The sequence below is a fragment of the Sprattus sprattus genome (assembly GCF_963457725.1).
Source record: "Sprattus sprattus genome assembly, chromosome: 12".
NCBI lineage: Eukaryota > Metazoa > Chordata > Actinopteri > Clupeiformes > Clupeidae > Sprattus > Sprattus sprattus.
The window spans coordinates 27,110,364-27,137,100 of record NC_137910.1 but is presented as its reverse complement, the minus strand read 5'-3'; the positions used below and the strand labels follow the sequence as shown (position 1 = coordinate 27,137,100).

The window sequence follows — 26,737 nt, the reverse complement described above, 5'->3', positions numbered from 1 at the left end:
ACAGTTTGTCAATCAGAATCAGCTACTGCTGTCACCTCATAATATGGCTAGAGAGGCTATATCAATATAAAATACAGTTACACTTTCATTTACTTTAGCTATCGCTCTCATTTAATTACTTTGTGGTTATGATACATTTTCCTTCATTTCATTGTTGTTCATGTATCTGATTTCATTCAGCCCACAGCATCCCACCGTACAAAAGCTCCTCAATCAATTCAAAGCACATGTGCAGCTAGTGATGACAGACAGGTAAACAATCCACAAATTAAGGGTGAGAAACAGGAGAAAAATCAGCCCAACAGCAAGCTTTCGTCACTCTCAGAGTGAGACTCTGCTTGACCCAAATGGTGGGTCAGAGCTCTTTCCTCTGAGTTGAACTGGTATCAACCTTTGAAGCCTCAACATTCTCGAGACTTCTTATTGGGAGTGGAGAACAGCATCTCCATTCAAACGCAAAGACCGTGTCTTGGTCATGGATTCACAGTGAATATGCATGAAATCCAAGCAATGTGTGCTCTTTGGTAAACAACCACTGCCAACATAGATCAAGAACTGTGAACTAATCATGGGGTTTCAGCTGATGATTTGTGTATGTCTGGATATGTTATGTTCTTTACATTCCTCACAACAGTGCACTGCATAAATACTGCTTCAAGCAAGGGACCAGTTAATCTACTAGATGTCAATGTTTTAGGAGAAGAGCAAAACAACTCACTACACAGCAGAATATGAAATGTCAAATCACACATTTCTTTGCATTTCTTTCCCAAACTGGATGGAATACAAACAGATGTCACATGTAGAGAGGCTGTGAAATTCCTCCCTTTTAGCTCGCTGCCAATGAGGGATCCTGCAGCAGTGGAAGGTAACAGGATTTCACCTGAAAGCCTTTCATCTTATTGACACACAAATGCTGCTCAGATCTGAAGAGTGCAGCTCCGTGTTGGGGCAGCCCAGTCGGCCTGTGAAGAGCATGCTCAGGAGGCCCTCCTTCCTCCTCCTCCTCCTCCTTTTTGGGTTTGTGCTTTGGAGCCCCTGTGTCTGTGTTCAGGCATGGAGCTGAACAGACCAAAGGCCCCACACAATAAGAGAAAATAAATGACTCCTCTCTTAAGAACAAAAAAGAATGGCAGCTCCAAAGGGAGACCCTTAAATATCATGGTGTGTCTGGACAATGACAGAGGGATAGTAGAGAACGGGAGTAAACAACAAGTGCTTACTCCACAAACTCCTCAGAAACGCCCACAAGAGTCCCATCACAGCAACCCACATACACATGGCGACTGGCAGCTAGCTGGAGCGGGTTCTGTCAGTGCCATATAAAAAGAACTGACATAAGCATACCAGTGATGACATGAGGGAGAGGTGTGTTTTACAGATGCCGTGTTTAAATACCATAATGGTTTAAGACTTTAGCGTGTCATATTGTTGAAACAGCACTCCCTGCATCAGACTGTTTCAAATCCAGGGGGCCTATGTAAACATCCCCCTGAGGCCTTGTGTATCCAACTGATATCTGCTAATGAAGATGGCGGTTTAAGGGACAGTCACGGCTATTGCTGGCGAAGCCTGAGAGAGATGCGAGGGAGTTTATTAGCAATGTGGACGGGAAATGTGTTGCAGCTGTGTTCAAAATGTGCTGCAGCTGTTAAAACCATGCATGCCTTTGGTATTTGGCAAGGGATGGAAAAATAGCCACCATTTTGAGTCGGTAAAGGTTTGCAAATTGGACATTGCCCTGTGGTACCTCACTCCACACCACCACTAAAACAAAAACCCAGACTTTGACATCAAACCTATTGTTTTATTCGCCATTTGTCTGAACCTTAGAGCAAGTATTCTTCTATAATGACACATGCTTAGAGGAGTAGATATGAGATGACAGGATTCATATTGAGTTTTATGGTGGCAAAATATATTCTCATAGTCTCAATATCCATCACAATGCCCCTAGAAAAGTAATTGCCCCCTTAACCTGAAAACATGAGAAGAGCTGCAATCATCTTTTCAAATCCTGGCACGATAAAGCCTGTGTATCTGTCTTCACTTTTCAGCTCTACTCTCCAGGAGAGAGTGTGGGAGACGGATCATCTTGAGGCAACCAAACTGCTACAGCAATACCAAGGGGTACTCCTTTGTTCCCCTTCCAAACAACGAACCTTTTTTGCCTTTGGGAAATGTCCAGTGGAAGTCAAAAGTATGGCACTCTCTCTTTCTTTCTCTCCCTCTCTATCTCCTTTTCTGCTTGAAAGCTGTAATAAGTTCCATGCCTCAGAGTTGCTTACATCATTAATCAGAGAGATAGCTTTGTGTGATAGAGAACGTAAACTGGAAGTGAGCCATGAACGAACACAGATTTAGCTTTACCACCCTGACATACCCAACAGCACTGGCAGCAGTTCTGTATAGAGTTCTACATCAGCACTCAGATCCTCACTGCCTGCAGACACCCTCTACAAACAGAGGTGTTACTACAGTGTCATCTCTGGGGGGGCATTTGGATTATTCAGGTGGGCAACAACAAAACATATTGCTTTTCCTAAATGGGGTATGTGAAGAAGGCCATAGTTTAATTTGTGTGTGTGTGTGGGGGGGGTGAAGGGTCTGGTGCTATTATTCAGTGAAAAAGTAAAACATAATTAAACTCTGTAAAATGTATGTAAGAAGAAAATGATTTAATGATAAGCATGTATATGTATGAGGAAAATTGGGGAGCTCTTTTTGGTTTGATGCCTGTATGACGGCCATTTGAATGTGAACTAGGATAGTTCTGCCTATGATAGAACCAATACGATTAGCAGATGCAATTAAATATAACTTTTATTATTATTAATTTTTATATATTTTTTACTATTTTTTATTTGCTATTTTTTTGTAAAGGAATATAAAACTCCTAGAATGCAACTGATAGCTAGCTAGGGTTAACATCAATAAAAGGTAAAAGAAGCCAAATAAGTAAGCTAAGCAGTATAAAGAAATGTTCTGTTTCACACAGGCTGCATGCTACTTTTAGCTCCAAGATGATGTTTGTTAAATGACTGGATCACCTGCACTTAAGCTTTTAAAAGGTAGGTCTGGATTTAGTGGATGACACAGCGGCAGTAACGCATTGCTCAGTGTTGGTAGATGTGCTGGGCTCCACAGTGGAGGCAGCACGCTCTGGGGTTGTTTTTCAATGAGCCACCTATCTATGCTGGAGGATTTACCTAGCTAGCTAAATCAAATGAATTGTGTTAGCCTTCTGTCAAACTATTTTATAACCAAAAAGTTAGCTCCAGTGACTAGCAAAACATCAGCTATATCCAGCCTGGAGCTGGCTAGCTAGCTGGCTAATCACTTAATCAAAGATCACCCAGCAACGCCCACCCAAGCCCACCTGTAGACACGGCCCATTGTACAAAATGCCTCTTCACCACACAATAAATCGTACAGCTGAATTTAGTTCTATTTACATGGTCTGCAGGCAACAATTGGGGGCTCATCTTCAAGTTTTGAAAATTAGTTTAATTATGTAGGAGGAGAAAGTCTTGGTGCTGAAAAGAATCTTCCAAAAAGTCAACTACAAGACAACTTCTGTGATTCTACAGAGTACAGCTTCAAAAAAACTAGGACTCTAAATATGTCAAAACAAAAAAGGGAGACTGTCCACTCAGAGGGCGGCATGAGGTCAGCCTATAAAGATCCATCACTCAGTTTGTGCTCTGCTAAAACGCTAAGGAAACATATTGTAGATTTTAAGAGCCCTTTTACTCAGCCAGCCTGAGTACTAAAACTAATTGGATTTCTGTCAATGGAAAAATATATATTCTTGGGAAGACTTTGAACTCCATAACGCTGACGGCACAACAGCACATGAGGGACCGGCCTCTGCCACATGCCAAATGCGAGAGAGGAAAATTAAATCGGTGGTCAACATAAAATATTAAAATAGCATGGTATCGAATTTTTGAAAAATGATGTCAGGGACCATTCATTAGGTCCACAAACGTAGTGAATTAAGCTATATTTAGTGGGTGATAATTGAAATCATAGCTGTAGTCATTACCACTGACATGTTTCTAAATAATACCCAATAAATTTCCCCTCCATTTGAGAGGACCCCGTGACAGCTGGCAGTGCTAGCAAACATAAAGTACAGAAACTATTACTCTCCCCTATGTGACTGGGCTTCCTATTCGCTCGTCCTTAAAGCCAATAAAATGTCAGCTTTTATTCTACCCCTCTAAAGCACTGGCTCTATGTCAGCACACCCCTCTAAAGCCGTGCCACAAAAAGCTGAAGGGCTGTAAATCAGTGTGTCACAGGCACGCCATCACTCTTTGGATATACAATAAAAAGGGGATGCAGTTATAAAAGGAATGCCATTGGTGCCCAATATATATTTAATTTGAACAAAAAGAACATAAAGATGTTCCATTCTCCTCTGTCCCTACAGCCTAAGATATGCTCAGATTGGGGAGCGGAACGTCTGGAAGAGTGCTTGCCTGATGGGGATGCTGACAGTGATTTACTGATAATTCTATAGCCATCAGTGGGCTTTTGTTATGTTGTAACTGTGAAATACTGATTTATACTGGATTGTTGAAGGGAACTTTACTACTGAGATCTGACAGGGTGGATATGGCTCGCCCCACAAGAGCACTATTTAATGGTGAGCAAAGATGCAAAAGATTGATTCTGTTTGCTTTCTCAGAGTTTTCTGTGCAAAAGAGGCTGTCGGTCAAAAATACTTTTGAGTGTCGGCAACAGGAGTAAGTCCAGGAGTACTCAGTCACACTTCACAGCTAGAATAGAATAAAAGCTATGATTACTGTATACAGAGGAATGATTACATAGGGGCATCACATAAAGCTCTGTTTACACTGTTGGACTAATTCAATCCTTAATGGTAGACAATAACTTGGAGGTCATCCTTAATCACTATAGTGAATGTTACATTTTCAACAAAGAACATCCCAAAAGAAAATGTGCTAAATGGTGGGGGAGGATTCAGCCATATAAAACAAGCTTATAACAAACGGTAATTAACGCACAAAAAAGCAGAGCCCTCTGACTGTAACCCTCTGTAAATGGTAGAAGGGAATGCCAGAGCTCCTAGGTAAAGCACAGTCCCCCAGTACCGCCAGAACAATGCAAAGAGCACATGCATGCCCTGAGGATGTACAAGTATAAAATCTACAGGAGGCACTGCACCACATGATACCCTTAGAAGAAAGGTTATGAGGTGGGGAAAGCTAGGCTTATGTCTACATATTAAAATGCATGGAGCACTAATACCTGCACTTCAGCTCATGTTCAACAAGCAAGGCAACAGAGAGAGCCTTTAATGAGGACCATATTTGCTGTGGTTTGGCTGCAGTGTGTGAAAGCAAAATGTTTTCTATCAGATACAAGATTGTCATCTTACCAAAACAGAGACTGCAAAACTTGCCTGCAAGGACTTTTCAAAACAAATTTGGCAGGACCTGATGATCCCTTCCTTTTGCTGGCTGGATCAACTCTGGTACCATTTTGTTAGCATGCACAGCCACAGAGAGCTTTTCCCTTGGCCAGGGTTTCCCCTGTGATGTACCAAGGCTTTGTTTATGTAGTAACTGCAATGTTGTCCTCAAAAAAGCTAGAATTAAGCTAGGGGCAAGCAGACAGACTAATGCACCTCTGTATAATGTGATTGTGAGCTCACTACCATTGAGTGGTTTCATAATTTTAACGTTATGATAAACCAGAGAAAAGGCGAATGGGAATGAAATATTGTCTCAAGTAAATGGTAAAGACTATTCTTACACTATTATGCTGTACACTAAAGGTAGAACACTGTTAGGGATGTTCTGCTAACATGGGCCATAAATGAAAAGATGTCAGATATGTGTCATTAAATATTGTTATCAAAGAAAGACAGTTGTCCTCATGTTCCAAAATAGTCTTTAAGGGCATGATTCACATGATTCACGTTCTCCTTTTCTTTTAACTTGCATATTATCTGCATATATGAGCATCTGAAATAGATTTAAAAAATGAAAGACAATGAAAACCTCTTCTGCTGTTGTCACTTCCCATTTATTGACATGGTGATGCCTCATTCTGGCTTGTGCCAATAGTAGGCCCCTCCAATACAATAATCTACCTAGGTCTGATGAAAAAGGACCACTTCATGTCTGTGACACTCATTTGTAAATGAACAGGAGCCTTTCTGTGTTGACACAAAGGGACTTGAAGAATCCAGTCTAACCCATGATGAATCAAGAGAGACAGATGACGGAGCCATGAGCTGCAAAGCACTGCTATAATGTGCCTTAGATATGAATATAAAATGACACAGCTGACAGGCCAAACAAGGTTTTTATTTCATTTCACAATGTACCAAGCCACCATCTTGTCTTCTTTGTTCTCTTTTCATCAGGCTACTTACACTTGGTTGTGACAGCCGGATAAGATTGAAAGCACTTTCATTTGAAAATGCTTGTTAGCATACCTGATTCGTCATTAAAATGCAAAACTGCAAGATGGGGTTCTGCAGAGGAAAAGCTTGACATGGATGCTTTTTGCCAGTAGAAAATGTCAGAAAATACATAGCAAGTTTGTGCATTTTCAAGTCAGTTGCTAATCAAGTTCACTCCACCTTGTGATATCTCTTACAAAATATCACGATATATATTGTTTTTCACCCACAATGAATGTAAAGTATGTGTTATAAATAACAAATATGAGGCTGGTATATCCAACCACCCTTCTGTATTATCTTACATCATTCAAACATGTGTACACGCCTTTGATGGTAAATCAATAAAATAGCTGGTGTATATTTTGCTGCTGCCAGCATAATGCCTGAAGACTGGGCAAACAGTTTCACAGCTCTCAACCCAATACGAAGGAAGACAAAGGGATGCTTTTCAATGCATCCAAGCTGTAAGGGCTAGAGCAAAAAAACAAAGATAACCTGAACTGACCACATTTCAAAGCCAATCCCTAAGCTTTAGTACATCACAGATGGCATGACAATAAGCAGGATGCACAAGCCTGTGTGACAGAATGTGAAGCTAGTGAAATATCTGTGGAAACAAGTGATGGTTTGCCCAGGTTTCCAGTTGGACTGGAAAACGTTTCCTCCAGTTCTCAGTGGATTCTAGTGATGTGAAAGAAAGCCGACAAGACAATGATATCCTCGTGCTGCTCCAGTTGTATGTATCTCACCTTCACGCTTTTTGACAAATTGATGGGACACCTTGGGAAACAATGCTTGGCTGCAGAAGACACATGTGACAGGCTAGCCTTGAAATCACCTTCATCTCAAACTTACCTGATGTCTTTCACTCTCGCTCAGTCCAGCTCATTTTGAGGAGTACTGCATGAGTTTCCTTCTGTTTCAGGGTTTTGGTGCAGGTAGGGTTTAAGAGGCACACTGAATGCTATTTTCATGTATGAATCTTGGTGAAGTGAGCATCCTTTTGTTGCTTAACTGTACAGCATTTAAAATTGTACTGTGTAAACAAGAAGTGATACCCTCACATGTATATGATATTCAAGAGGTTGTATGCTATTGTAGATGGATACAACTGCAGCACTTCGAGGCATTCAGCTGTATGCTGTTAAAAAAACGGCTTTAGACCATTTTCATATGAATTTGTTGCCAGAACAGGATGTTTGTCTATTAGGGTTTGACTCCGGCTCCCTGTGTAATTAGGGAGGGGATAGGCCACATCCTCACTTTATTATAGTGATCACATGCCCGATTATAAATTGCATTTCACACTGCAAATCAACCCTATACTCAAGAGATCATATGACTCTCAAAAGCTCACTGTGATGGAGAACAACAATGTTTTCCCCTCGCTAACTTTTCCCCCTTTGCTACTAGGACTGATTTACACTACACTACATTGTCATTTCACAACAGAGGCAAAGACTTGAATGAAATTCAGATATATAGACTAGATTAGATGTAGCTTCCAATGTTGGTCAATATTCGGATACACGTCTGCCAGTGATAGGTAAGTACAAAACTCATATACACATAAACAAGCTGTTAGCAGTACACAACTATATGAATTGCCCTACATTAGTAGTCCATCATCTCTGTGTAAAGAAGAATGCAAACCAAAATAATTAACATGTTATTTTCACATATCGTATGGCAAATAACATTACAGAATACACAGTGCTACCTAGGGGCCCAAACTTGTCAGAAGCTAATAACCTAATGCTAACTAAGAGCACTCCTAAAAGTAGCCAATTACTTTCCATAGTACCCTCGGCCTACTGAAAACTATAACATCCTCTGGTTTAGAAAATGAAGGTACTATATTGTTTCGCTACAAAAGTAATGTTTTACAGCATCAGACACTCAGATGGCCATCTTCTGTCAAATCTCCCACTCTACCATTGCTTTACCGATCCCACAGACAGGTACCCAACCAAGCAAAACAACATGCTAGGCTACAAATATACATAGATGATAAAATTATCTATCTCCCAAAATAATACATTGCAACTGGAACTGAATGTAATAGCTGCCATTCTTTTGACTGACACATCATGAGTATGAGGCATCAGAGCATGTAGTTTACACAGCAGGACACAGTCCTGCTAATTAGTTGCTATCTACATGATTCAGGAGGTAAATTGTGGAAATGTTTTTTTCTTAGTTGCCATGTCATGTAACTGTTATATGAGCTGGATCACTGGATTACTGAGTCAAAGTTTAATTTCCTTGAACTTTCAGTGCAATGTCGGGTCTGCCAGTGCATGAAGCCTGTTGGGTGAATAGTGCCACTTAACAACCTGACAGGACGTCTTTTTAGTACTTGTCATAGCCCTAACATAAACCCTCTCTCAATGTCAAAAATACTAATAATAAATGTACCACTCTGACTGCTAATGGTAACAGGCGATATGGCAAATATAACACATGACTGAGATATGATCAGTATGAATAATTCACTTACATGGATGTAGGATCCCCTGTCCAATCTATATTTTAACTTTCAATCTATATTTACAATTTAAGGATTGTGCCAAATCAAAAAGTAACACAGATACAATCACAAAGTTATCACACATACCAAAAACACCAAACCATATATACGTAGACATTGCATAGCTCATATGAAGAGTGTGAACCGATCTATTTAGAAGCTCAGAAAAGATGCAATGATGTCACTTATCTATACCAAGATTGATTTATAGACGCTAAAATCGATAGGTCTTCAAGAAACATCCTCTGGAATTTCATCTTAGAATATCATGCATATCATGTCTTTATATATCCATTACCAATCCAATATGTATTTAAGAAGCACTGTACCAATGTGTATTACTTCATGTGTCAATTCATCCTCATAATTCACAATTGAATTACTCAAAAGCTTGGGAAATTGCTGATATTGCAGATTATTCCTACCACACAAACACTAGGAAATTCCACAACAAAACAAAGAACAAACCAACATTTCTTAATTAATTGTAAGTTTTATATGGATACTTTCAGCAACAGCTTGTTTTCCAAACGGGCAGTTTTGTTCTCCATACTTCACTGATCCCCATACATTTAGATGTGACATGCTGGACCAGTGGCGAATTTAGGAATTAATGTGACAGACACAAGTGCAAAGCAAATCAATTAAGTGGAGGAATCCAAATTCTCAGCACAGATAAATGCTTCAAGACCACAATTTCCACATCACAGAAAGAGACCCCCATTCAGAGTCCCTCTCGGCCTGACAGGTCAAGAAAAGAAGTCTGAAACAAAAGCACCTTACAGCCATCATCTCTCCTCTTTTACTTGTCAGATCAACTTTGCCAGCTGTGCAGTTGAAATGGCATCCACCATACCAGCTGCCACAAGGTGATTCTTCATGTCCCGTCAAAGGAATCTTTTATGCGACCTGCCGTGCATTAACATGTAATGTTTATTGATCAGCCCAATAATGGAGCTCAGCATGGGTCCTGTGCTCTGAGGCCTCTGATGCCTTGATGACACCCCAGACCACACTGAGGTGCATAATGCACACATTAAAGTGCACTTAATGTGAGGAGGCATTTTACTTCATGACAGGCACCGAGAGTCACAGTTTCAGTTGTTATCAATGCAGATGCACATGAAGGCACCCTTATTTCATCCTCAACACTCTGGAGCTTACAAGAGACATCCGACCAGGGGCGGAGACACGTCCCCCCCCCAACAAAATTGAAAAAAAATATATATATATTTTTGTAACATTGTCAGGTCACCAGAGTTGGGATGCGAACCCGGGTCGCTGGCGTGGTGTCCTACGCTTAACCCAATGTGCTATTGATTCTACAGTCTCGAGATTTAAACAAATAAAAGAATAAAAAATACGAGAATATGTATACATTCATTGTTTCCATCAGGTCCGCTTCACCTGCTCTCTCTCACCTGCTCTCTCTCTCTCTCTGACAGCCGGTCAGTCATTTCCCAACTATCACTGGATAAAGGCATCTCCCATGAGGCTTTGCAACCATCCTACATTAATTTATGAACAAAAAAACGAATTAAATAGCTGGCCAATTTATATTTTTGGTCATGAAAGTTATGTAAAGTCTGAATAAAAAGAATTAAATCAAGGTAGGAGGCTAAGCAAAAATCAGTAGGCTGGATTAATGAAAGTGAGTTTACCTCACCATAAGTGAGATGTTTTGAGACAACAAGTGCTATATATATTGGTTGGACCACCTCATTTTATATCACCGGACTTCTTGGAGATTATCACGGGAACTTGATCTGATTTTATTAGTTTTAACTCAATGGACGGCTCATGGACTCCGCAGTCACGGCTGCGCAGGGCACTAGAGAAGACGTTAGTTTGCATGCAGCTGAATTCCTCCTTGAAGAGCCTTGGTATGCGTTTGAACTTTCATCATTATTTGTCTGTGAGTAGATGTTGTGTGTTAGGACATGTATTGCCGTTTAGAGAATTTAAAACTGACGTTGAATTTCTGTTTGTCACTGTTAGAATTCGGTATTTAGCAGCTAAGTTATGCTAGCTCTCGTGACAGCAATTTTTTTCATGCCCCCCCCCCCCCCCCCCCCCGGAATTACTCTCTGAAATGTTCCCATGTATTGTCCCCCCCTGCAATGAAATGGGATCTCCGCCCCTGCATCCGGCTATCTAATATTTTGTATATCATGTTGATACTAACTACTTACTGGCCGAGAGTGAGGTCATGCAGGTAAATATCGACCGAGCGATAGCGAGGTTGATGCTGCAGGGCCGAAGTCTGATATACCTGTATGATCGAACGGTTGAGGTTAGTAAGTTGTTTATTATATGGCATTTAAGCTCTTTTCAAAAAAAATTACTTTGAAAATAAATGGTAATTGTAAATAGAAAACATGTCGTTTTGTTCAGCTCTCAAGTCTTCTCACGACACAGTGTTTCAGGTGTTGCCTAGCAAACAATGACTTGCTAACTTCAAGTTACAATGATCAATAGAAAACGGACAACAGGGCTCAGCTTAAATGGCTTTAATTTACAGTTAAACGCAAGGTTTTCAAACTATAGTAGTCAAGTCTTCATCATCACTTTCAATAACACATTTTCGCTGCTTCTGAAGTCCTATAAAGTATTACCCGATATCAAAATGTTTGCAAATTCTGTCAACTGTCATGTTACCACGACATTCACTGGTTTCCTGTTCTCAGATAATTTCATAATAGGAGTCCTGATTCTATCAATACATGCTCAGGGCTGTTGATATATCGCTAATTTTTAAGGATGTAATGTTTAGTACTTGGTACATGGTATCACTCATTTTTAAGATTGATGGGGTGTGCAATAAGAATACTTATCAGACCGCAGACCGGCTAGAACGTCAATGCGCGGCTGGCATGACTACCCATTAGCCAATCAGAATGCTCGTACTGTCGTTGCCATATAATAAAATTGCTTATTTCCGATTGCAGGTGCCAAACATTTTGTGTAGACACAGGACACGGTATATGTTTTCGGAGACACACTCTCTAAGAGTATGAAATTAGAAGAGGCACTACTCTTAGAAGAGATTAGAAAAGATTTTCAGCCATTTACTAATTCAGTGTGAGCTACTACTGCTGTTTAGACACCTGAAATGACACCTGAAAATATTTGAAACTGAAATATCTTTCATCTCTCAAAAGCAACACTATGCAACAATTTGCCACTTTTTGAGGTATGTCTTCATAAGCAGCTAGTTTTTGACATCATCTCCAAATTTTGATGGTATGTGTTCATGAGAAGGACAGATAAACACACCCGTCATTCCCACTAGTCATCCAGGATGTGCACTATGAGGTTCTGTATCGTAGGACGGAACCACCCACCCCCCATTTTGCATGTTAGCAAGCTTTTATCAGTGCCAACTGGGCTGTTGGTGGTGTTCGCATGGTTTTTGCATGCTATTTAGCTAGTGTACGCACTAGTTTTAAACCAAAACTCCTTAGGCCTACTACTGCTTTAAGTCACTGGTTAAGTGGCTGTTTGTCTCGTTGTTAGTGTGCTTATACCCCAGAGACGAGAAATACTCTTTTCTTATTGGCTGGCAGGTTGTCCATTTATTCTCTATAACGAATAACCTATGAAGTAGGCCCAGTCAAAAGTGAATCACCATTGTACATAAATGCTCTCCAAACTTTGAAAGGTAACTCTGACGACCATTTAAATAACGGCTTACTAAACGGTTTACTATAATAAATGTTATCTGAATAACTAGCAAGCTAGTCAGCAGAATCAAAAACCGCTATCAAGCTTAGCAACAGTACAATCAAATGTAACCAAGCAAGCTACCCAACATTATCCTTGGAATCAACAAAAAAAAAAATTGGTACTATGAACTAAACAGGTTGCCCACTTTTTAAATAGAACTTTATGTTTCCTTTTTAGGCTATACATGCATGCCTAAAAACACATGTGGCAACTTGGGTATAAGCGAGATAATGGCCTTCAAGGTGTCCCTTGTTATGAAATGAACTGTAGTTCATGCATGGCAGACTTTGCTATTTGCTTGTTGCTTTGCTCGTTGCTTATTGCCCATCACTGAAATTAGGCCCCCAAATGTGGGATTGTGTGGGACAAAGGGACATATTACCAACACTGAGAGGTCTATCTAACTGAATAAGAAACATTTGTATCCTGCCTTACGTCTCATATACACCTATACTTTGTCCTCTAGTCAATTCTACAGCACACCAGTTTCGCCATTGAAGATACAGCATGCAGCTTTTGCTATATGAAAGACATGATGAGCACAGTGATGTTTGCCATCTCAAAGGCATACTCATTTTGCAGCGTAACATGCCGATATTGATAAAGATTCAACATGCATTGGCCATTACAGGCCCACCAAAGGCAACTGCCCTTAAAGTAAACAAAGCATGTGGCCATGATGTCACCTGGTAGCTTTTACCTTATCTGCAAAGTTTGTGTAAGTTACATTTTTGTGACGTAGCAAAGGAGTTCACTGGTCCCACGTCTGCATTGTTTGACTGACGGCCATCACAGACTCTTGATGACTGCCTTTACTGCTCTTTTCTCAGCCAACGGATGAGAGCTTGGTGTGGCAGATTTCTGTCCTACCATTCAAAAGGTTATGAGGAGTGGCCGATGCTGTTGATAGAATTGTAATCAACACTCATTCTCAGTGTCTCGCACCTGAATCTCTTAGGAGGATGTCCAAACCACAAGAGTCCCAATGTGAGGTCTGGAAAGGCAAGGCTACTGTTTATCCACCAGTTCATAACACAATTGTGCTCTTACCTTAATCTGTTGAAACTGAGATCCAACCGTCTTGCAAATCCCCCAAATCTTTCTCCAAGAAAACCTGGGATGTCCTCACAGTCATGTCCAATGCAAGAAACCTGTTCCAGATACAACAAAGTGACAAGATGCACTTTAGTTGCCAATGCAATATTTGACAACATTGCTGTTCATACAGCACTAGGTCAGACCTATTGATTGGTATTTCAGTCAGCTTTTGTCATTTCTTAATATGTATCGTTCTTTTGGGTGAGCACCTCTGTAGAGCACTGGAACTTTATATTTTTACATTTTACCTTAAAACTTGACATGAACTATAATAACTAATCCTCTTCAGTACCTCTTAGTGCATTTGCATTAAGTGTCAGGGTCACATGACTTGTAAGACTCCATATTGTAGTACGTTTTTTCTTTACCAAGTTGAATAAAACATATCCACAAGAAACTTGTCATTCGCTGTCGTGTTTACTCACAGAAATCACCAACACAATAATACTCTTAGTTTCTAAGATTTATTCAAAACTTACTTGCGTTCCACTGACCACGACCATTGACTCGTTGTATGCCATTATGTTGTGACAGCTCAGAATATCCCAATAAACCCCAAGTTAAACCAGCTAGGGTCTTCTGTTTACGTGCGCTTCAAATCTTAAATGTCCGAATAGTTTATGTTAGTGTTGTTGGCTTCTCTTCTCCACAACTTTACGATTTGCTACTTCTTCCGCATGCTCAAGTCAGCTGATCTTTGAATGAACCACGCGCCACTCTTAAATTGCTAGATGTGTCTGCTGGTACGCGCGGGTACACATGACCTACTTAGGAATATATCTGAAAACCTCCACATTCAAATGTATATAGGTTATATTACTCTTACTGACAAACGTAACTGTTGCTGTTATGTTGACAGGTTGATTATAGTGTCGAAAGAGTTCTCTCAGCACAGTTAAAGTCTGGAAACAATGAATGCGCCTGTTTCAACCATTACCGTTGAACTACAGTTCTTCGCTCATATTTCATCAGAGTTCCGCTCTTTTAAAACAATGTTGTTAGGTGTTGCGTTACGTTGAAACATTCATCATGAATAACCATTCGGCGTCTGCTTTGTAGTTTAAATGTTGGTCAATTTTGAGGTTTAAACTCTGGGGAACAACGTCATCGCAATCCCTCCTACAAGCGGAAGCAGAATATGGTGAGAAATAGGTTGAGTCGCACAGCGGTCAGTTGATTTTCAACGTAGACCTTGGCAAGATTTGTTTTGCAGTTTCCCTTGCAAACTTGTGTGCTGTTGTGACGGGGTTCAAGTGCCACACGAGAAAATAAAGGACTGTTGTTTTGGTTTTATATTTCTTACATCATCTGTTAACGATCGGTCGGAGCGCGTTAGACTAATTTCAGGTAAAGCGGTTTGCCGTGGTCTCCCTCTGAGTATTTTTCCATGTTGGTTTGTGCATGATATGTTTTCGAAATATCTTAATTCCTATCACACTAGCAGTAATCTGTGACTCGAGAGACGATTTTGACTGCACAGCGTCAATAGCTGATATCCATCATCGTTCCGACTGCTGTTAGATACGCTGAAGTTGGACAGGCAATGTGAATGCAACGCAAAGGGAGAACTGCAGCCGACTCTAAATCAGGGTGTCGGTACCCAACTACCTATTCATGTTTATAATAATTGAGTGTACGATCTGCAAAGTATTACCCGTTGAGAAACAAAAGTTCTCCCAACAGAGCTGGCCAAGCTAATATTTAAAATGTAAAATATGTATAATATAACGGCTAATGTGAACCTAGTTCAGTAACCCATACTTTGCTAATGAGCTGAAAGTCCACATCCACAAGGTTCCGCAGCGCTGTAAATAATTGTATTTGTATGCAGGGGGTGATTCATAAGCATGTCGCAGATGTGAAATATATGGGGACATCTAAAACTTTCTATTTAAATACCATGAATTATGGCCACAAAATGTGTTCCCATTTAAGGGTAATACCGAGTATTTGGTGTCTGGTGCAGAAGCCCATTTGTCATGTAGACAATAAAGAGAGTTTTTGCCTGACGTTGGATATTTATGGTTGCCCTTCTCTGCCCTAATATTTCACGTATTGTGTCATGCACTGACAGGCTTTGCAGAAAACAGCAACCCTGTTATCAATCATGCATCTTTGCATATTGTGAAACGATGGGCTACTCTGCCTTGCCAGACTTTCTAAAGTTGCAGATATTACGGCCGATTTGACAACGATGACACTTTCGAGAGACCTTTTGGTTAAGGAAAAAAAACGTAATCCAGTAGTATATAGGCCTATTAGCCTATAGCAGTACAAGTTCACTTTATTTGCAGTGAAGCCTGTGTTTCTTTATGTCTCACCAGCTGACAGTCGTAATACAACTGCAAGGAGGCAACGTTTTATAGTTATCAGAGTTGGGCTTCTGATGAGCTCAATATGGCACACGAGCCCTTAAAAGGATACATTGAAATGAGACCGAAAATATTCAATTATATAGAGGGTATAAAACTATAACCAATATTTAATTGAAGGAGTCTTTAAAAAAAAGATGTGTGAAACCATTGAAATAAACTGACCTAGTGATATATCATGTTATGGGAATTATTGTACACAATTAACAAAACTGAAACTTTTATAGCCTAACTTTTATCAAATTAAAATATTTTACCAGTAGCCTAGGCCTAAACTGAGCTGATAGGCTACAGTCAGCATGGGATAACAATTATAAAGTGTTGCTTCTCTTTTTGTAGAGCGATGTGTTCTGGGCCGGATAATATTTGTTCACACTTCTGTCACCTCGTTGACTGTCCACTCCAGGTTTTCTTGCTCTCCAAGATGACCTGTCAAGCGGATTACCGCAGAGGGAGATTAATGGGGGAGGCGGGTTGCAATAATAATCGTTTTGTTTGATGTGACAACTTTGATAGGCGTTGATTTACTTACAAACTGATAGGCTTTTAATTGAGCGCCTCCATCCCGTTTGAGATGAAAGGCAAACCGCATTGAAAGGCTGCCCGATTGCCCTGGAGCCTCAATACTGATTACTCATCTCAGCGGTGAATAGTAGTTCAAGGCATTTTAAACTTCTCTTCTCAAGCGTCTGTCAAGCCATTTCTGTTTTCTCAATCCCTTGTCATTCTACAATGAAATAAATTATGTAGGCCTACTAAGTGATTAAACATTGAGTTGGAGTGAGTGTTAACATGTATTAACTTTGGTCGTGAACGTTTATGAACGTGTATGTTTTATAAAATTGTGTGAATTATGACAGGACGGGCCAATGATCTAGAGGCCTGTGACATATTTCATGAACAACTATTCGTTGACATAGGAGCATCCATCGCTGTGTTCTTCATTCTGATTCATCTTTTAAGAGTTAACGGGGCATTAAGCCTAACATGCTGATAAATAGACTACAATCGACATCCTTTGACCCGCATCCTAACTTTAGCCATTTGCTTTAAAATGTAGGGTAGCCTATTTGTCAAAAACGGTCTCATTACCCTAGCCTACCGCCAAATAAATTAGACTATTTACAAGTCCAAATCGATAATAAAGAAAAAAAGGTTAAGCGAATTTCCAACATAAATTCGAGAATAAATCGTTGTTATATAATGGTTTTGTGCAGGTTAACACACCTAAAGGCAAGGCTACAATACTATTCTATTCTAACCAACTGTGTTTTGACCGACAAGTTGCCAACCATTCGTATACTGGGTTCCACCCTGTCCTAAAAGTCTGAAAATTACTTTAAATATGTCATCTCTTTTTTTAACCAGGAAAATATATCTTTGTTTTTAATTTTCTACATATGATCTGTGATGTTCTAAGTTCTCACGCAGGGAAAACTCAGTGGTAGAGTCTACGGACCTTGAGAGAGTCGAGTGAGGATCCAAATTAAATCGGGTAACTGGCGACTAAAGCTTGAGCCCCCAAAATAGTCACGTTTTGCTGAACCTAGAATATTCTTAGTCTATAGCCGCCAAAATTGCCTATGAACACAAATGTCACAGAGATCACTTTCTTCTAATGAGATGTTGAGTTCTTTCTGCTCTTCTTCTAGTCATTTCTGGCTTGTAATCAGCAACAAAAGATGACATAAATCAAGGGTAGATTGACAGCGACTGACAAATAACTGATTGATTGCGGTCGAGCAGAATTGACAGTTGACGGAGGGGTGGAGATAGAAATAGAAGGGCGGTGTATATTATACTGAAAACATGTGACATTCACATCCCTCTATCTTTGCATTGGTCTGCTCCTGTCAACGCTTGTCTGATTGGGGAATTCAAACGGAGATTGATCTTCTGTTTGCTGCTTTTTGCAAGAAACACAAGCGGAAGACAGGGGGCGAATCATTTAGTGCCCGAATAAATGTTCATATTTTTGGGCTATTTCTTTAGTAACTTATTGCAAGAAAACTTTATCGTCAAGGGTTAGACAGCTTTCAGTCCAAAAAGCATTCAACGCCTACAGGTGAGTTACAGTCAGGGATCAATGTCCCTCTTATTTGCATGCAGGTTTAAGAAGGCAGCATTTTGCATTTTATAATTAGGTTCATGACATATATTCTTTAGCCCTGCTCAGCTAGAGTTGATTAATTTGAAAGTCTGGCATTCATGTTTCGAGTCTTTTAAATGTAGGTCTATAAAAGACCGCACCTAGAGGATGCAGTCTACGGGTTCCTAGTAATAGTGACGGAGGCGTGTACAACACAAAAAATATTGCTCAAAAATCTCCTCCCCCAAGCTGTCAAAATAGAAGCGCTTGCAGAAAGGAGAACGTCACATCCCCTTGACCCTCCAATCACCTCGGGGTCCCATTTGATTGGAAGGCGGCAAAGGCTTTAATCTCGGACTAATTCAGATGCTTTTGAAGTGAAAATTTCTACCAGTTCTTGGTTTGGAAGGACTAGCGCACGGACCTGTGAAGAGAAACGGCGCACTATGCCTGTGGAGCAAGACACAGCTTCGGATCGGCGATAGATTCGCACTGCACCTCTGTACCTACTGCCGACTGCTATCGGCCATACGGATTATAAACTGCAATTAGATATTTAATTTATTTTTATTAACATTTATTTGCAAATCTGATAGATGACTTATCAACAAATCGGGAGAGAATTGGGTCATGATCACATCGCCCTCGGTCTCTACACCAAGAAATACTGATACAGATTTAGCCTGGGACAACCGTAACTTACGGAATTGCAACTCCGCGAACGCCAATAAGCCTTTTATCCACTCGGCTCCTCCATCGGACCCTTTACGGCAAGCTAGTCGGCTACCCATCAAGGTTTTGAAAATGCTTACGACACGAGGGGGACACATTTTGCACCCAGAGTATCTGCAACCTTTGCCATCGACACCAATTAGTCCAATCGAGGTAAGATGTCAATTTCAATAGTCATATTATTCAGTATAACCTGATATTTCCTGTATTGCGCTGAGAACCCTGAACTGTTAGTACATTTTGAATACATATTATATTCCACCCTCTTCCTACATTTTAGCATAGACCCAAACATGTATGAATGTATTACAAATCAACCCAATGTTGTCTACTCATTTTGTATACTATAAACATGAACGATAAGAGAACCAACCGCAAAGCTCTGGCCGTCTTTAAAGGGCGAGAAAGATCGCGGACATTTGTTAACCTAAGTCACGCATAGCTCAGGGATTCAAACTGAGTTTCACTATGGGCAAACCTCTATATGTATAGATTTATTTTCGTGTTACTGTTACCCATTTCGGAATTTGAATGTTATTTTTTTTTTTCGCAGCTTGATGCCAAGAAAAGTCCGCTTGCATTGCTTGCGCAAACATGCTCTCAGATCGGTAAGCCGGATCCTCCACCGTCTTCCAAACTTTCATCGGTAACAAATGGATCTAGCGACAAAGACTCAAAGTCCGGTCCTCTAAAAATGAGTGACATTGGCGTGGACGACAAATCTAGCTTCAAACCTTATTCTAAACCATCAGATAAAAAGGATGTGTCCTCGGGGGGTTCAAGTGGAGAGAAGTCTGGTTTCCGTGTGCCTAGCGCCACCTGCCAGCCATTTACTCCAAGGACTGGCAGCCCGAATTCCAGCACTTCAGCATCTCCGAGGCCATCAGAGGGGAAAGTTGGTGATCGAGACGACAAGAAAGAATCAGATTGTAATAAAAGTGGCTCATCTGATAGCCCGGGATCAAATGGTGTTAACCACAGCAGGATAACCGATCGCTGTTCTGGAATAAGCGTAGACGGTAACCATCACCAGGATACCACGGCAGGATCAAAATCATCATCCTCAGAGTCCGCAACAGTAACAGTCTCCTCTGCGTCCGTCCTGGGATCAGGACTCGTAGCCCCGGTTTCCCCTTACAAACCTGGACAAACTGTTTTCCCCTTGCCACCTGCTGGTATGGCCTACCCTGGAAGTTTACATGGGGCCTACGCTGGATATCCCCAGCACTTTCTGTCACATGGTGGGAGCCTGGTTAACGCACAGCTCGCCAGCTCGCTTGGTTGCAGTAAAGGATCAAGCCCGTTGGCCGGAGCATCTCCACCGTCTATGATGTCTGCTAGTCTCTGTAGAGACCCGTACTGCTTAAGTTACCATTGTGCCAGCCACTTGGCTGGTGCAGCTAGTGCCTCCTGCACACACGAATCTGCAGCGGCTGCGGCTGCCAACGCCTTGAAGTCCGGATACCAAATGATGTATCCAACACACCATTTACATGGTGTACACTCTTCGCCGCCATCTTTTGGTGGGCACCCTTTGTATCCTTATGGTTTCATGCTTCCCAACGACCCCCTTCCACATGTTTGCAACTGGGTGTCAGCTAATGGACCCTGTGACAAGCGATTCTCGTCATCCGAAGAACTGCTTAATCACCTAAGGACACACACTGCTTTCACTGGAGCCGATAAGTTGATGTCTGGTTACCCTAGTTCATCATCATTAGCCAGTGCCGCGGCAGCAGCCATGGCATGCCATATGCACATGCCACCTTCAGGAGCCCCTGGGAGTCCCGGGACATTGGCCCTGAGAAGTCCGCATCACGCGTTAGGACTAAGCAGTCGCTACCACCCGTACTCAAAGAGCCCGTTGCCAACCGGAGCTCCAGTCCCAGTCCCTGCTGCCACAGGCCCCTACTACTCTCCTTATGCACTGTACGGTCAAAGACTTACAACAGCATCAGCGCTTGGATACCAGTAAAAAGACTTTTGTCAAATTTATAGATATACAGATTAAAATTATAAAAGACTTTTATATCAACGCTCCACCGAAGGACTGGATCCAAGGACTCACTGTATTTATTTATGTCGGCTTAAAGCAGACAATAATACAAATTAAAATATTTGAGCAACTCAAAGTGCATTACGTTAAACTGAGCTCTGTAGGTAAAGTGAAACATGTAGAAAACTAATAAAATAGGAGCGTTTGGTTCGATGTTGATTTTGAAATTGCTATGATTGTATTGTACGTTCTTATTTAATGTCTCTTTGAGAGGATATCATTTACATGCATGTTTGTTTTTAAATCCCAAATTGTCCACATCATTTTAAACTGCCGTTATTTTTAAGGTGTATACCATGGAAAGAGAATTGGTATTTTTTTGTATGTATTCTGGAAAAATAAGAAACAATTCTGTTCCATGTCTGGCGTTAAGAATTATTGTTTTCTCAAGCATTATAAATTCAAAAAGCTATTTATTTAAATCGCTTTCGAAATACACTTCACTTTTGGTTATTGGCCGTGTTAGTGATGAGTGCATTCTAAAGATGCTTGCCTTCCTTTTGGGGGAAATGTTCTTTATAGGACGGTTTGGTAGGCTATTTAGTGACGATTATCGGCATAGCATACCGTTCGCAGGACTATTTAAGTGCGATCACAACACCAAGTTTCAAGCGAACCAGATTATAGAATATATTTAAAAATTCCCAAAGTAAGTGACTAACAGTTAAAACCAAATTTTATGCTAAAAAAGTTTATTTTGAAATAAATTCACGATGGGTTGATATTAATGCATAGGAAGCAATTGAGTGGGCGTTATTGTTTGGTATAGAAGCACACTCCCTTGCAAAAGACGGAAACGATAGCTTTGAGACATACAGTGACTTCGTTTTAGTGCAATCAACAGTTGTGTTTATTTTATACCTTAAGTCTAAATGTACCTCTCCAAATAGGCCTATATAGGATAACGCTGACACCTAGCTCTAAAAAACATCAACCATCAAGACTAAACTGACTATATTTGTAGGCAAAGGTGGTATACTTGTGTTGCAGAATTGAGAAAACTGGAGTTTCAAAAAAGACCGCCGTTTAAGGTAACCCAATCTTTGTAAGCTACTGGAACGTAACTTTGGCATAAAGGTTAGACAGTATATATAACCTACCTAATATAATAATATAAAATATCAGGCTTCCAATAGTCGTTTTCAACACCTACATTTTCTTTTTAGTCAGTAAAACTAAACACGACGAAGGCAAATCTACGGTTGCTCTTAACTTAAACAACAATGCAGGCCCTGATTTGTATGTTTGTGTGCGTGTGTGAGAGAGAGAGAGAATAAGACCATATTTATGGTGCTTTTCTTGAAGGCCAAGCTATAGCTGTATCGCTTAATATCTGTTTTGAGAGTTTTTACCTGCACTGGTGTTTCATTATTTTTTTTACCTCTTTACATTTTAGTTTACTATTTGTATTACTGTCCATTCAATTTACAGTTTATAACTTTACACGAATTGTCTACACAAGGTAGGCTAGACACTGAATTAATTTGGTTTATAAATTGACGTTTACTAATCTGTAATTTTCTTTTTTAAATAAATGGGCAAGGCACATTAAGAGGAATTTCGCGTAAGGGAAATAAAAACTTGCAGGCTTTTTTTAAAGAGGCAGTATTACGAAACTCTCAAAAGAAAGGTAATTCATGAATTGTGAATGTTCTTCTGTAGTGTTCTTGCAAACTACAGTTTCTTATTCTCAATTCCAAAGACATGAACTGGAAGTAAAGAAAGTTCGGTTTCATCAATGATCACGCGGGGATTGTATTATTTTTTATTTGCAGGCGCTTTGCGTGCTCAATCGGAAAAAGCAAGCCTCTCATAACCAAATCATTTGTTTTTCCGTAACAAGCGAGAAAGATTAATCTACGTAGGCCTACCTACGAATTTAATCAGTTCAATGCAAGTATTTGAATTGTTGGAAGTCCAGCAGAAAAATATGGTAAAACGTGACGATTGTTTTACATAAAAAAAACATCTAGAGATCTATAACCACGTACTATGATCGTATTTCGTTAGATAAAAACACATTTTGAGCTTTTCAAAAATAATAACGAATTTCTAGTTCTATTTTAAAAGTAGAGTGAAAATTTCAGGAGCCCAGCAAACAAACAAACAAACAGGATTCATTATGCAGTTTGTAATCATACTGTTTTAGATTCTAAAACACACGCACCTACACATACATAAAGGTGTTGGTTCACTAACACTGATTTTCCATAGAATATTTTTAAATGATGTCTGTATATACTGCCATTTCAAGTTTGGTACAGTTTTAAAACTTTTACAAAAACACAGTAGGCATATGCCTCTCCAGCTCAAAATCAGTTCAAGTGTGTTCCAGGGGCCCACACAAGCTTTCAACTGATGTAATGATGGTGAAAGAGAGCAATTTCCATTTTTACCCACATCATGGTGGCTGTGTGGAGGTCCCCAATGGAAAGCAATTTATCATGTGCCCCTCCTCCTGGGCCTGTCATCAGAGGAGCACGCAAGCACATGTGTGCATAAATTACACTCCCTCCATTGGTGCTCACACAGGCAACGCAGAATATAAAGAGAAACATAGCAAGGTGCTGCCTCAGACATCTATACAATGGTCTGTTTGTAAACAGTTTTTCAGCAAGAATTATCTTAATGTGAGACCCTACTCTATACCAGCCTGAAACGATCCCATGACTTTCACAATAGAAAATAGACACTTTAAAATGTATAGTGTTGAGGTACTGGCATTTCTCCTCAGGATGCCAGCTTGTGAAGGTATATTTACTTTTGAGTCAGTTATTCAATATTTCTTGTATCTGAGCTGCAAGATAAACAGCGTTTTAACGTGAACACTATGAAAGAGTATTCATATTGCTCATCTTGTCTGATATTAGTCATCTGAGAAGGTGTCAACATAGGTCACTGGTTGCATTCCTTTAATACACAACCTTCGATCTTAAAACATTTTAACAACTCATTTTTATTTAGTGAGATGAATTGCTACCTGATGTGGAACATTCTCACGTAGGTCTTTCAAGTGCAGTGATGTGTTGAAATGCTAGTCTGCATTTACTGTCCAATACTACCCGATGACACTGGGAACCTCTTTGACGTCTCACGACACATCCTGCCTGACAACTGCTCAGAAAATATCAGGCAATGATTCACTGACAGTGTAGTTAATAGCTATGAGAGTTGTAATTTGATACTGTCATAGTCTGTTCTGTGATGAAACATATAGATGTTGCTTTGTCACACCAATGATGATACAGCATCTGTATCCATAGGCACCACGACAGACTGGCAACACTTTGTAATGTCCATGTTGCGGCAGAGGACTATTTGTCTGCAGAATGTTGCTTATTGATATTTACAAAACTAATAAGTCAATCAAGCAGAAGCATTAAAAGGTGACATGCTAAAATCCATAACGGGCTACCACAAGCCATGAATTATTGTGACAAGGAATGTGGAAATGCCCAGCTTTTGTGATCGCTATAATGAAGCCATAAACCAAATGGCCTGAGATGAAGCTGGGGCCTGACGATTTAATCAGCTCATAAACAGATATACTGCATCAAGCAAATGACATTACTACCCATCCAAAGTAAATCTAGCTAATCTCTGGAGACCAAATCCCCATCCACCCATGGTCACATGTCATTTTCATCTGTGCTAAACCGTCCCTTTCTGACAGGTTTAATACTAGTTGTGTTTCTCCTTAGAGGGTGGCAATGGAGACTGAAGCAAACAGTTCACTCATTGCACACGGCAGCTTCAAGTCCTTCTCTGCTCTTACAAGCACTTTCCCCTCATTGATTTTCAAATTCGAAGTGCTCGTCAAAGTGATGCACGAAAGAGAAAAATGGTGTCTATGACAGCATGTCATTCAGACCCTCTACTTGTGCGGCACCTTCTGCAGCTCTGAACGCCTAATTGAGGTCATTTAAACCAGCTATATGGGCTTTCCACAATGATATCACAGAAACCGTTTAATTTGCACATTTTTTTTTTGGGGGGGGGGTTGACAAAGAATATTTTATGGAAATGAACCTCTCAGATGGTAATGCTTGTCTGAGTAAAATTTGTCAGTAATAAATGTAAGAAAGCAAAAAAGGTGTCAGCATGGCCCTCTAGATCTAAAAGTCTTGGATAATTGGGAGCATGTTGAAGGCCTGTCATGACATGACCAGCATGGCATCACTGGAATATATTTGTTCTATAAGAACAGCATTGTGTTTTAATTCCCCCTCTAGCGTTTACTGTGTATTTGTTTTCCTTGGGTTAGAGAATGTTATTATATGTACATGGCTGGATCTGGAGATATTTTGCATCCCACTTCCAAAATAGGTCTAAAGACCTCAAACTTAATTTAGAATTTCTATTTAATCTGTAGCAGTAGGGTCATGTTATTTGGTGTGTCACTTGTGTCCTGGTGTAACACATGGTTCTAATATGTAGTTATAACTTTTCTTTAAGGTAATTGTGACATATAATCTAAAAAAAAAACATTATTTTTTTCTCCATGGGCACTTGTGTTATCACCGAACAGATATCACGATTGACCTTATAACTATGTTTTTTAACAACCAGTCCTATTAAGAAACCTACATGTGTCAATGCAATTCTTCATATTTAACATGATCCCAGATATTATCTTCTTCATCTTGAGGGCTCTCATAAATTGAGTTTAGTCATTACAATCCTATCCATTTGCCATCTCGTCCTCCCTTTAAAGAATTTCCGCTCTCTCTCTCTGAATCTACTGTAAGTGCCTAATGTGTAATATTGCAAGTATTCAAAGTGCATGGCTAATAATACAGTTAAACTGATCCTTTTACATACATTAGCAGTTTGAGACAGCTCCTAATACTGATCACATCATACTGTATGGTTAGAAACAAATGGAGCTAAACATCAGCCTCAGGAAATATGTATCCCCAGATTGTTTCTATTATTTTAATTTGTTTAATGGGTAGTCTTAATTGTATAACTGGAACTGAAATCCCTTCAAATTTCTGTTTTGTTCACTTTTCTTTTTCACAGTGGGATACATACTCTGTGTGAAAACCGCATCGGGACCCAACGCTATGTTAACAAGGCACTTAGCAATATTTCAACAAAGCACTCAGCTACTGGAATAGGCATGCAAAATGCAGAGGAAGAATTATTTTGTTTATCTTCCTCAAGGTGATTTAATTGCGAGAGCTCTGCAGGAGTGTTGTGAGCTTAATGCAAATGAGTGAATTTATAAATGGCCCAGTGGGTCTTATGTGTTTCTTTTACAGGATGAAGACAAATATTCAGTTAGAATACTGATTTTCCACACGCGCTTGGAGGGAAGACAGTCTGTGTGTACACTGACTAAACTAGAATGGAAGCCATTCATGAAAAAGTCAACCCCTTACTGCCAGTCATCTTAATCAAATTTGTGTTGTGTTAATAAGAAATGGTGTTGTGTTAATAAGGAATGGCATTTGAACACCTAATTGCATGATTGCAGTTTAGCAGCCATTGTTTCATCACCTGGTCCAAATGAGTTATGGTTTCAGCATATAGGTGTAGAAATTATTTCTTTAAAACTTTACAACTGTGTGACGTAAGTAGACAATAGCGAGATATTGCCTTGGGTGAAGCACCATAAATCTACACTTGGGCAAATCTTTCCTTTCCTAGGACACACGACCTGCCCCATTACTGGTCTGTGGGTAAA

At 40.0% G+C, this 26,737-nt stretch overlaps 2 protein-coding genes across 2 annotated transcripts in view; one reads left to right on the top strand and one right to left on the bottom strand.

The window, feature by feature from the left end:
• lrmda (leucine rich melanocyte differentiation associated) overlaps positions 1-14,427 on the bottom strand; it is a 205,665-nt gene extending 191,238 nt beyond the window's left edge. Inside the window, exons 1-2 of the mRNA XM_080848765.1 lie at positions 14,279-14,427; positions 13,752-13,852 (exon numbers count right to left, since the gene is read on the bottom strand). Of these exons, the coding sequence (XP_080704891.1) occupies positions 13,752-13,852; positions 14,279-14,320 (143 nt within the window). The 5' untranslated portion in view covers positions 14,321-14,427. The remainder of the gene's footprint in view (positions 1-13,751; positions 13,853-14,278) is intronic.
• A 4,123-nt stretch (positions 14,428-18,550) lies between these two features.
• Positions 18,551-21,215, top strand: znf503 (zinc finger protein 503). Its single transcript, XM_080849067.1, has 2 exons — positions 18,551-19,145; positions 19,546-21,215. Exons 1-2 carry the CDS (start codon positions 18,891-18,893, stop codon positions 20,965-20,967), a joined length of 1,677 nt encoding a protein of 558 aa, XP_080705193.1. The 5' UTR covers positions 18,551-18,890; the 3' UTR covers positions 20,968-21,215.
• The last annotated feature ends 5,522 nt before the right edge of the window (positions 21,216-26,737 follow it).

What these genes read in the sequence shown, in the direction of transcription:
- znf503 (XM_080849067.1), top strand. Translation starts at nt 18,891, where the DNA reads ATGATCACATCGCCCTCGGTCTCTACACCAAGAAATACTGATACAGAT. An exon ending in CACCAATTAGTCCAATCGAG is followed by an intron (nt 19,146 to 19,545) that starts GTAAGATGTCAA and finishes TTTTTTTCGCAG; the next exon opens with CTTGATGCCAAGAAAAGTCC.